General features: G+C 45.3%; 1 protein-coding gene and 1 long non-coding RNA gene across 2 annotated transcripts; both read left to right on the top strand.

The window, feature by feature from the left end:
- The first annotated feature begins 637 nt into the window (after positions 1–637).
- ralbp1 (ralA binding protein 1) lies at positions 638–12,838 on the top strand. The gene is made up of 10 exons (XM_030364992.1): positions 638–716; positions 2,606–2,914; positions 3,846–4,334; positions 4,705–5,054; positions 5,663–5,824; positions 6,960–7,091; positions 7,806–7,916; positions 8,404–8,525; positions 10,478–10,598; positions 11,152–12,838. Exons 2-10 carry the CDS (start codon positions 2,650–2,652, stop codon positions 11,497–11,499), a joined length of 2,100 nt encoding a protein of 699 aa, XP_030220852.1. The 5' UTR covers positions 638–716; positions 2,606–2,649; the 3' UTR covers positions 11,500–12,838.
- On the top strand, positions 8,570–9,526 carry LOC115549670 (uncharacterized). Its single transcript, XR_003977805.1, has 2 exons — positions 8,570–8,617; positions 8,654–9,526. It is a non-coding gene; the product is annotated as an uncharacterized LOC115549670 (long non-coding RNA).
- Positions 12,839–12,919: the final 81 nt, after the last annotated feature.

The following is a 12,919-nucleotide window of genomic DNA, read 5'->3' as shown; positions in this document are numbered from 1 at the left end:
CAGGTGTTCACTGCTCCCTGTCTGTCTCGAGAGAGCCAGCTCGCTGATGCCAATCTTTTACTGCTGAACAAGCCCCCTTTGTTATGCCAAAATGCATTTCAAAGGCACTATCGCTGATTCTGTTCCCACTTGGCATGCAACAGTAGTTAGCAAGGAGCAAATGTGTTAAAGGCACAAAGAGACCTTGTTTGTCTTTCTTTAATGATATTGAATCGGGGCAGTGTTGTTTTTTTATGCCGGTACAGCTGTGGGTTATGTGGGAGAGAGGAGCACCAAATATAGCATGGAACTAATGCGTTCCATGTGGCCTGGTGACGATCATCAATCTTTGGAATATCACCACAGGGTTGGGGATGTGTGATTAAGAATGACAGGTGGTTACGCTCAATTGACATGAGAATTAATATTTCTTCCAACTACATTTTGTACACTAAGTTTAGTTTGTGAAAAAATGACTTGTAAAGTACGACCACAAACTAAACACCCTTTATGGTTTCCAGATGGAGGAGTTAGTATTATTACTGATGCAGGTCATAGTTCTATATATTTAATTGTATTGGCTTAGCTGCACCATTAAATCTGTTTTGTAGTTTAAATGCATTTATTGAACTACATTTCCTACCATGCAGTGCCGTTGCGCAGACTCAGAAGGGTTTATTTAGTATATGGAAAGCCGGAAGCGTTACTGTGAAATTGACCGAACGGACTACTAGTTGGTAAAGTTACTCAATTTTATCGTTTGAGTGTTTGGCACAACGATATCAGTTACAAACTATACTGCAGTACATGTAATAATCACAAATTTTATATTAGGGTTTCTTTTAAAAAATAGGGGGCTAAATTGGACTGTTGGGCTAGCGAATCAGCTAGCTTAGCTGCGTAGCTATCTAGCCAAGTTGTTAGCATATGGGCCTCTTAATTTTAGATCACAAGTGCACAGTGTATGTATTTAATTGAATTATTCAACTTTAATAGTATACGCTTCTATTGTCCAGCCACTTCCCTTAATTCTGGCCTACGACATGTTTGCAACGAGCTGTAGTGTGAACCGAGGACTGGGTTTGTCAGCTAAACATGCTGACAGCAGCTTGTGTTCATCTCTTGATGAACCCATGATTTTACTTTTCTGCACTGCACATTTACAATGGCAATGTTTCACAGTTGTTAGCGACTAAGTAAAAAGCTACAATTTTGGCTTGTAGCTTCAGTGCAGTATTAGGTTGTAACGATGTCCACATAAGGTCTAAACCATTTCTCTAACATTATTTGACATTTGACTGTTCGTCTTTATGATCTCAAAAAATGCATTTACATTTAACCTACTATTAATGACAATCAGTAGTTTAGAACACCCTGTAACACCATGTTTACGTCATTAATCCTATTATATTATAAATTTGCTAGCTCTTTAGTTTTTTGGAGGCTGGAATGGGTTAAACCATAATGATCCAGGCTAAGCTGTTTCCTTAGCAATACGGAGCATTTCATTTTTTGCTGACATTGCTGATTGTTTCTATGCCCTGTTAAAAGATTACCATCGTATTCGTTCTACATCATAGCCCCATCTGGTGGGTATTTATTACTTCTGCAGCTGTCGTGTTCCTTCTTTCATTCTACCATGGATTCAGCTAAAGGCAACTTTTAGCAATGTATTGATAGGTGATAGACGGCAATGAATACCAATGACATTTATGAGCATAACTATGCAATAACGGGTTTAAGTTGTGCATTTGATTTGCAACTCACAACGTCCAACTTTTGGGTGTTTCGTTATGCCCAAATCTTTATTTGCTGCATATTTGTAGGATTACAATCATTTACATAATTATTCATCCAGAATCAATGTGATTGACATTTTCCAACAGTATTGATTCTGTGTTGAAACATAGTATATTGTCAGTAAAATGCAACAGTACTAGAAGCTGTTATTGTTGTGACCTAGCCAACAAAACTTTCCTTGAGTATAAAATAATCATAAAAAACTCTTTATGCCAAAAACCTTTTTCAGGATTACAATGGCAGTTTTTCCCACCTGAATGCTTAACATTCGTTTAGCGTGAATGCAGTCCACCCTGAAGTCCTCCTGGATGACCTCCTGATTGTTTTGTAGAGCAGAGATCAGCCATGTATAAAATGCAAGCATTTACCACCCGTTACGCAGTTTTTTTTTTCGTAGGATAAGTCTTGGATTCTCGTCTCTTATTGGATAGAAGGGCTCTCCTCCAATTGGTTCTGGTTAGGGTAAGGGTAAGCCCTAAACTCCCGCAAACAGCTAGGACAAATCAAAACACGATCTAAAGGAGAGCCCTTCTAACCAATAAGAGGTGAGAATCCCAGAGTTATTCTACGAAAAGAAATATCACACCCAGTACCTGTGTGTGTGTGTGTGTGTGTGTGTGTGTGTGTGTGTGTGTGTGTGTGTTTTTTCCGCCCTGGCATATCCATTTACTGCGCTCAATTCAAAGCACACACAGATCGACCAACCTTTCGATCTGTGACAAGGTTGCCGTGCTGTCTGCTTTATGAGCGCTGTATAGTCTCTCTGAAACCGGGGTTTTAATATATATGCGTGTGTGTGTGTGTGTGTGTGTGTTGTTCCCGGCAGGTGTGATGTAATGCCGCCAGAGGCCTGAGTAGGGCAGAGCAGCCATGACGGAGTGCTTCCTGCCCCCCAGTGGCGGCAGCCCCTCGGAGCAGCGGCGGGCTGAGCACCCGGGGGGTGCCGCCCGCACCCCCAGCTCCGAGGAGGTCAGCCCCACCAAGTTCCCCGGGCTGTACCGCACGGGGGAGCCCTCGCCGCCGCACGACGGCCACCACCACCACCACCACTACGAGCCGGCCGACCCCTACCTGTCGGAGGACGACAAGGAGCACGGCAAGAAGAAGAACAAGTTCAAGAAGAAGGAGAAGAAAAGTAAGGCGCGGTGACGTCCCGCTGTCGGGGGTGGTCAGGCTTGTCAGTAGGTTATTGCAGTGGAGTCGAAGGGCGTCCCTGCCTCACTTGAAGCTCTCGAACCCTAGCCCGAGTGGTCCGCCTGTGTATTCCTTGAGAAGGAAAACATACGGGGGCATCCCTCCTTTCAGGGATGGCAAGAATTGCAAAAAACACGTAGTGGTATTTTTCTAAACTTGAACAACATTAAGTATTGACTCATTACTGTGAGTTGCATTCTGAAATCCACTCAACGATTACCTTAGGATTTAATGTAAAAAATGTCCGCCCTATTTATTTGGGCTACCTGTTTTGCTGTGCCAAACTTTTATACTTGCATAACGCACTGATGTCATTGTTGTATAAATGGTAAATTCCTATCCTGTTCTTATGCATGCAGATTATGTTGATATCTTGGTTAGTTTACTTTCCATGCCTTATCACTCCAACCAGGTCACTGTGGGAGAGCTAGTTCAGTGTAAACCCAGAGTACCTCCTTTTATTTTATTTTTTTCATAAAAAAGAAAATAGTCTAGTGATTTTAAAGGTGGCAACAACCTCATTAAAAGGGCACTAATTAGGTCTGACTAATGGTAGCTGCTGCGATTAAAGGGTGATGACAGATCCAACAGATAACCGGTTCAGCGAGAGGAGCCTGTCTTGTGCATTGGGAGCTATGATTCTAATTCAGTAACTGACCTCCTTTTTATTTTTTCTCCTCCTCCAACTCCCTGTTCTCAAAACCAACCTACTTTCCTGTTTTATTTTCCTTTTCGCTCCTTCTGCTCCGGCGCCTCCACCGCAGCTGTAAGGGGGAGATCCGATTCAGCACAAACACGGTGTATGTATCTGCGTTTTCCCCCACTTGTGTTCCTAACCTTTTTGTTTGCTTCCTGCTCCTCCCTGCCTCCAGCCGAAGGCTACGCCGCCTTCCAGGAGGACAGCTCGGCGGACGAGGCCGAGAGCCCCTCCAAGATGAAGCGCTCCAAGGGCATCCACGTCTTCAAGAAGCCCAGCTTCTCCAAGAAGAAGGAGAAGGACTTCAAGGTGAAGGAGAAGGGCCCCAAGGAGCCCAAGGAGAAGGAGAAGGGCCCCAAGGAGCCCAAGGAGAAGAAGGAGGACAAGGACAAGGAGAAGGAGAAGAAGTCCAAGGACTTGACGGCTGCCGACGTGGTCAAGCAGTGGAAGGAGAAGAAGAAGAAGAAGAAGCCGGTCGAGGCGGAGCCGGCGCCGTTGCTCGTGGAGGCCCCCGCGTTCAGGCCCGTCTTCGGGGCTCCCCTGGCCGAGGCCGTCAAGAGGACGGCCCTGTACGACTGCATCCAGCTGCCAGCCGTCTTCAGGGAGTGTGTGGACTACATCGAGAGCTACGGCATGAAGTGTGAGGGCATCTACCGAGTGTCGGGTATGGAGACATCTTTGTTCTGCTCCTCAATGATTGATGATTGGCAGTGGCAGACAGACAGTCCTCTGTATTTATGCTAGAAAGTGTGTGTATGTCAATCGTTAATGTCTGGGTCGGTTCAGTTGATTGTAGGGATGCACCAGAACAGCTTTGTCGCTGTGTATAATTAGTGTCCAATGACAAGTACCATCTCAATACTTTTACTGAACGTTGCAGAATGTGGAGTTTCCTCCTTAATCATGATCTTATTCTACCTTGGAGTTATACTGATGGCGGATCCCTATTGGATTCAACAGCTACTCTCTTCCTAACAGAGGACTCCCATGTCCCAGATCGTGCCCTGACTCTCTCATCCACCCCCCCCCGCCAGGTATGAAGTCCAAGGTGGACGAGCTGAAGGCGGCCTACGACCGCGAGGAGTGCCCCTGCCTGGAGGAGTACGACCCTCACACGGTGGCCAGCCTGCTGAAGCAGTACCTGCGCGAGCTGCCCGACCACCTGCTGGGCCGGGAGCTGGTGCAGCGCTGCGAGGACGCCTGCGGCCGACCCACGGAGGCCGAGAAGGTGGCGGAGATCCAGAGGCTGCTGACGGAGGCGCCGCCCGGCGGCGGGCTGCTGCTGGCCTGGCTGGTCACGCACATGGACCACGTCATCGCCCGCGAGGCCGACACCAAGATGAACATCCAGAACATCTCCATCGTGCTCAACCCCACCGTCCAGGTAAAACGGAGAGGGGTGGTCTAACGGCGCGGAAGAACTGCTCTTTCTTTGCTTACTTACATTTTTAAAAATGAGTTTTTATTTGGTATCAAACAATCTGTATGGATTGTAATGCACCTAGACTGACTGGAGACTAGGCCCTGACTGGAGACTAGGCCCTGACTGGAGACTAGGCCCTGACCGGAGACTAGGCCCTGACTGGAGACTAGGCCCTGAGTGGAGGCTAGGCCCTGAGTGGAGGCTAGGCCCTGACTGGAGACTAGGCCCTGACTGGAGAATAGGACTAGACTGGAGTCCAGGCCTGAATGGAGACCGGCCCTGAGTGGAGGCTAGGCCCTGAGTGGAGGCTAGGCCCTGAGTGGAGGCTAGGCCCTGAGTGGAGGCTAGGCCCTGAGTGGAGGCTAGGCCCTGAGTGGAGGCTAGGCCCTGAGTGGAGGCTAGGCCCTGAGTGGAGGCTAGGCCCTGAGTGGAGGCTAGGCCCTGAGTGGAGGCTAGGCCCTGAGTGGAGGCTAGGCCCTGAGTGGAGACTAGGCCCTGAGTGGAGACTAGGTATCCAGGCTGGACTAGATATTGGGCCTGATTAGAGCTGTTCTCCTGTTGCGGTTCAGATCGGGAACAGAGTGCTGTACATCTTCTTCACCCACGTGAGGGAGCTGTTTGGAGACGTGGTCCTGAGGCCCGTGGTGCGTCCGCTGCGCTGGTCCAACATGGCCACCATGCCCGCGCTGCCCGAGACCCAGGAGAGCATCAAAGAGGAGATCCGAAGACAGGCGAGTCCACACACCACACTGACCCTCAATAGGATCTTCAACAGGACATCACCGGCTGCTACCAAACATTTATTCCACCATGTGGCGTGTGGCGTGTATAGCGGCCACATTTGGTTAGCATTTTCGCCATGCGACCCTTTCCTGATTCTTGTATATCTGGGTGCAACGATATCTGATAGCTTGAATTAGGGCTGTCATGGTATGGACTAAAATGTATATCATGGTATGATTTGAGGCATAGACGGTAACGGTATTATTATCTACTAATTTCGATATGCTTCTGAAGGGGTAAAATAGTGGTTAGGCAGCAAAACGGCATAAAAAGAAAATCCAAAATCTTTTCTTAACTAACTGAAAACACTAATGTTTAATAGTATGGATTTTTCTCCACTTGCTCGCAGACCTTGCAGTATAGTTTTTTCAGTATAGTTTCGCCTGCGTGCTTACGCAATAGCATACTGCCAGTATCGCTGTCAAATCTGTCCCTTGGAAAAGTAACGTTGCGCCGAATTGAAATAGGAACTATGTTTCGTCACCATATTTTCAGTAGTTGTGCGTAACTTTACTTTTGACACGAAAAAGTAGTGAGGTTGCTGTGTTAACGCGTTACTTACTTTGTTACGCGTTGCACCCAACACTGTCTACCGGTCACACCGGCCTCACGGTAACGTCAATATCCATACCGTAGCGCAAATTCACACGTTGTACTTTCTATAGCGTTTATACCGTACACCCCTAGCTTGAGTTGAATTGATGCACTGTTACAATGCAGCGTCCTGTATAAAGATGACCTCCTCTGGCTGGCCATGTGTCTGCTGCCAAAACAAACATCTGCGCTCATGATAACTGGAAAGACTTAGGTCTCTCAATTAGGTTGACAGGTTGCTGGAAAGGAATCGGAAATGATGTAACACACACACACACACACACACACACACACACACACACACACACACACACACACACACACACACACACACACACACACACACCAGCTCTATTGGTCAGACTGTTTGGAATCCCTCATCAGAATCAGATATACTTGAACGATCCCCGGGGGAAATTGGCTAATTGCTTCGGGTAGGGGGGCACCATTGACAGAGCTAAAAGCCGACTTGTACGTGTGTGTGGTCAGGAGTTCCTGCTGAACTGCCTGCACAGGGACCTGCAGGCCGGCGTGAAGGACCTGTCCAAGGAGGAGCGGCTGTGGGAGGTGCAGCGCATCCTGACCGCCCTCAAGCGCACACTGAGAGAGGCCAAGAGACAGGCGAGTCCAGGACAGGATTTAGTTTTTTTTAGTTTGTTCGTTTGTATTTGTTAGGGACAGATGCAGCTCATGTGGATTGTGCACAATCCAGCCGAAAAAGATCATAACGTTTAATAGCTTTAGCTCATTTCCAATGCCCATCGCTAGAGGGGCCTTTAAAATAACATGCATAAAAATATACAGCCAACCCATTCATCCATCTCTGTTCTACCATTCATTCGTCTATATATCCATCCATCCCTATATGCAATAACATGTTCACATACTAGCCTGCCATTCCCTAATCTAGTCCTATACATTGCACATACAATGTGCAATGTACGGATGAGTCCATATAATGCATCTACACATCTGTTACCTTTTGTAATGTCTTTTGTTTCCTATGTCTTCTCTATAAAGCATTCCTCCTTATGAATAATATGTGCTGTTATGTTATATTGTGGGATCTAATAAAACTATACCAACTATTTCAATTTCTGAGGACTCAGATCTATGTTTAGAAACAGAGCTCAGTTTCTATTTCATAAAGGAAAAGTTAATTTAGTTTAATTAACTTTTCCTTACAGTTACAATAGTTTATTATTTTAGTTAGATACAGCACTGAAGTTGTCAAAGCTTGTGAATAAAATGTGATAATAACATGGGTACAATAGACGTTACTTTTATTTATTTTTTAATGCACAAAACTTGTATTTACTGGTTCCTTTTACATAGGAGTGCGAGAGCAAGATAGCCCAGGAGATAGCCAGCCTATCTAAAGAGGATGTTTCTAAGGAGGAAATGAACGAGAATGAGGAGGAGGTCATCAATATCCTTCTTGCACAGGTAATGATGCACACATTCTAATAATAATGATGCATGGTATTTGTATAGCGCTTTTCTCCCACTCAATGGTAAAAAACAAACAAGCAACCAATAAAAAAACAAAAATAAATGCAAAGTTGATGTGTGCGGGGAGTGCTCTAAGGGTAATGAACCGCCCTGGATGGGGCATATCTTGTCTCTTTTTATCAATAAACATCTATTTTCCTGCATCACCTATCAGTGGCAAGGGCTGTCCTTAGCGCGAGCCGTTCATCGACAGCGTCCTTTACAGAGTAACTAGGATTCGGTTTGCTTCACAGAATAGCTCTAAACACGTGCCAGCAGATTTTAAATAATTGTAACATTAGGACGGACTAAAGTGTTTTCCTAAACCCTTGGAGAGGGTGAACAGCGCCACCCGACCCCACCATCAATATCTGTGCTCGTCCGTCTGTCCTGCATCCGGGTCTCATTCCGCCCGTGGTCTCCGTGGTCGTGTGTTCCTCAGGAGAACGAGATCCTGACGGAGCAGGAGGAGCTGCTGTCCCTGGAGCAGCAGCTGAGGAGACAGATCGCCACCGAGAAGGAGGAGATCGAGAGGCTGAGGGCCGAGATAGCAGACATACAGAGGTACTGTTCCCTCATTTAGATAGCCCACACACACAGAGGTACTGTTCCACACAGAGGTACTGTTCCATACAGAGGTACTGTTCCATACAGAGGTACTGTTCCCTCATTTAGATAGCCCACACACAGAGGTACTGTTCCACACAGAGGTACTGTTCCCTCATTTAGATAGCCCACACACACAGAGGTACTGTTCCACACAGAGGTACTGTTCCATACAGAGGTACTGTTCCATACAGAGGTACTGTTCCCTCATTTAGATAGCCCACACACAGAGGTACTGTTCCATACAGAGGTACTGTTCCCTCATTTAGATAGCCCACACACAGGTACTGTTCCATACAGAGGTACTGTTCCCTCATTTAGATAGCCCACACACACAGAGGTACTGTTCCACACAGAGGTACTGTTCCATACAGAGGTACTGTTCCATACAGAGGTACTGTTCCATACAGAGGTACTGTTCCCTCATTTAGATAGCCCACACACAGAGGTACTGTTCCACACAGAGGTACTGTTCCCTCATTTAGATAGCCCACACACAGAGGTACTGTTCCACACAGAGGTACTGTTCCCTCATTTAGATAGCCCACACACAGAGGTACTGTTCCCTCATTTAGATAGCTGCGATACAGAGGTACTGTTCCCTCATTTAGTTATATTTTTTATCATGGATGATGTTGTGTTTTTATGCTAGCTGGGTCCTGAATGTGGAGTAGGTCAAATGTTGGTTGTTTCAGGGAATCAATCTTTCCGGTCAATCCCATCCGTGCCCGTGGCAATTTCATCTTAATGTTGCGGACTAAACGGAGTGGGAAATGCCCACTTCTGCATTTCAATCTTTGTCTTTACAATGCTCGCTTGCTTGTTGTTACACATAAGAAAGCTTTAAAGGATGATGTATAATGTATTATGCATTCGTTACAAGTTCCCTTCACCTAGAACAGTTTCCACTGTGTTCAAAGAAGTATTTTACAATACCAGGCTGCCCTGGAAATGTATCCTTTTAGGGAAAAAGCCACTGGGTCTTTTTTTGACAGCACAAAGACCACATGCCGGCAATGCCATCAAGTGAAATACAATCATGTTGAGTCAATGGACGTGGCTGTACTTCTTTAGATTATGACAAAAGTGAAAAGATTCTGGAGATATATTCATCATTGCCCTTATAGTATAGTGTTCCATGAACAGTTATGCATTTGAATTTTGGTTGATATTTGTAGTGCCAACCAAAAAAAGAAATAGAATTGTATAGTTTTCACGAAGCGCACAGAGCACGATTATTTATTTATTTGACAGGGACAATGCACTCATTAGCAGTACCAGAGTAAACTATAAGCTAATTTCCATCAATAGTCCCTGGGCAGGAAACAGGATAACATCTCGGTCAAAAGGGAAACCTAACACTGAAGTATAAAAACAATAAAACAACATTTTACAACAGTAAAACACAACACAATACAAACAATAAAATCACAAAATTTAGACCACAACAACAACAAAATCACAACATTGGGACATGTAGCGGCAACTATTGCTTTGCTGGCTTCGTATGGGACTCCTCTGCGTTGTCCCTACCCCGCCATGTGATTTGGGCTTTGGAGGTGATAGCAGAATCCTCAGCCTAAAGGGCTGGGCGATCTGGCCTAAAACTAATCGTTTTTTTCAAACCAAACCCGATTATCGGTTTGAATCAAATGTATATCTTTTTAAGTGTGAATTATTTTTGAAGATTAACAATGATTAACCAAAGCAAAATTGGGTTGACACAGACTTTAGTCAAACTCTAAGCACTCACTTTTTCAGCGCATGCTGCCATGTTGACATTTTACTCTTCAAAAAAAAAAAACATTTATTGACCATAAATTCGAATTATGATTAATATTCTATGAATCGCCCAGCTCTAGCTGAAGTGCTGTGCACTTCTAAAGCCCTGCATGGCTCCCTGTCTCCAGCCGCCAGCAGGGACGCAGCGAGACGGAGGAGTACTCCTCTGACAGCGAGAGCGAGAGCGAGGACGAGGAGGAGCTTCAGCTCATTCTGGAAGACCTGCAGAAGCAGAACGAGGAATTGGAGGTGAGTGGAGAGAGGGCTGCGGCCTAAGCGCTTAAGGTTATTGCATTGATGGTTTCTGATATGCTCATGTGGGTGCCAGGGTGTGGGTGCCAGGGTGTGGGTGCCAGGTTGTGGGTGCCAGGTTGTGGGTGCTAGGTTGTGGGTGCTAAGTTGTGGGTGCTAGGTTGTGACACCATCGCAATAAAGGAGATAGTTCCGTCTGCTGTTATTTTTTGTAGTGAGGTTTGATTCCAAAATATAAGTGATTTAATGATATACAATAGACATCAAAGTGATTTGCACTCAGACAGATGGAAATAGCATGAACTCGAATCACATGACGTTCCTTTGATCGTACAACCGATGTGTTGTGTTAAACGCTCTCCGGCCTTGTCTGTCTTTCTTTCTTTCTTTCTTTCTTTCTTTCTTTCTTTCTTTCTTTCTTTCTTTCTTTCTTTCTTTCTTTCTCTCTTTCTCTCTTTCTCTCTTTCTTTCTTTCTCTCTTCCTTCCTCTCTCCCTCTATCCCTCTCTTCTTCCCTCTCTCCCTCCCTCTCTCCTTCCCTCCCTCCCAAGAACAAAAACACCCACCTGAACCAGGCCATCCACGAGGAGCAGGAGGCCATCCTGGAGCTGCGTGTCCAGCTACGCCTCCTCCAGAGCCACAAGCTGCAACAGGAGCAGAGCGCACCGTCCGCCGTCGAACAGACGCCGCCCGCGGCTCCGCCCAGCCCCGAGTCCCGCGGCGAGGAGCCTACCGCCAAACGCCCCACTGCCGCCGCCGCCGCTGCTGCCGCCGCCGCCGCCGCCACAACCCCCGCCACTGCCGACCCGGCTGTCGCCGCCGTTCCCGCCAACGGGAAAGCGTGCAAGGAGCCGTCCAAGCCCTCACCGAGCAAAGACAGGCGTGAGGCCAACATGTGAGAGGAAGGGGGGGGGGGGGGGGGTCACGTGTTCTTCTACCATGGCGGTGGCTTTGAGCCGCCGTACGTGTGTCGGTGCTGGTGACAGCGGCCTCACACAGACCACTGGTGGGGCCCCGAATGCATTCAAAGCCTCCTTGGAACCATAGGGGTAAAAGATTAGGCCGATGTCGCAAAGCCAACAGGAAATTACCTTTTGGTTCGCTCAGCATTTTGAGTATCTCTTAAGTAAAACCAACCTCTCTCTATCTTCTTGTCTGTCCTTCTCTCTCAGTGCAGCAAGATAGGGCATAGAATGATGATATTATGCCATAACTGGACAAGTTTCCCACGACAACCACTAAGGGTCACTCAAAAGAGCTCTGTGATAAATGATGACTTCATTGTTGATCTGTGTATTATATATTTAAATAGTGCTCTGGGTGTGATGGAAGAATTTTGTTTGTTTTTTTCAACTGCATTGATTTTAATTAACTGGCTTTTTTATTAATATATAAATGTATCTATAAATATATTGTAGTTATTGTATTTGATTGGTTGTTGGAACTGCAAATGAAAATAAACGTACCTGACCATAGGACAAAAAGACATGTCCGTTAAATGACAAAAGTGCACGGCTCACTGCTACATGTATATAAAAAACGTTCAATAATTGAGTCAGGTAAATCTGCTCGGGCATCTATTTGTTTTTTTAACCATCACCTTCCGTGAATATATTTTTTGATATTCCTTCAATGCATTCATGAGACAAATTAACCTTTCTCTGTTACATCAGTCTTAACAAAAAAAACAGCTCACATCTGAAAATGCTGATTCAACTTAATGGAATGCTGACGCATGTCTTGTGATGACAAAATGTACGAAAACTGATTAGTCTAAGCATTAATGCTGATTTTTTTTTCTCTTTCATAGATTCAGTTGCAAGTTTGTTTGTGAAAGTCAATCATTCATAGTAACTGTCCATTGCGGTAGTACTGTGGTATTCTGTTGTATCTGTGATATGTAAAGCTAAGGCAAAGCCTACTTTATGTATATAATGTAACATTTTGGAAACATACTGTATTTTTCAGCTCTTATTGTCTTACATTATCTGTATTATTACTGATCTTCATAGTGTTTGCTAGTGGGATTCTCCCGGCATTAGACATTGGCTTATCAAAGCAATCACTTTTTCGGTAATCACAATTACTATTCGTTAATCTCTTGTGATTGAAACCGGTTAATACTAGAAGGAAATCATGCGCTTCTCATAAAAGTATTTTCATATGATCCCAGGCTTTTGAAGCTTATTGTTGCAGACAGATTAATACTGTGAAGAATAAAGTGACAACCCATGTGAATTATTGTGTTTATTTGCTCTTGATAAACTCACTGGCTAATAAAATGATCAGATAGATGTTCACGTATGTGAACACACAAAA

Source organism: Gadus morhua, chromosome 8 (assembly GCF_902167405.1).
Source record: "Gadus morhua chromosome 8, gadMor3.0, whole genome shotgun sequence".
In the NCBI taxonomy this organism is placed as follows: Eukaryota; Metazoa; Chordata; class Actinopteri; order Gadiformes; family Gadidae; genus Gadus; species Gadus morhua.
This window is presented reverse-complemented; position numbering and strand designations above follow the sequence as displayed.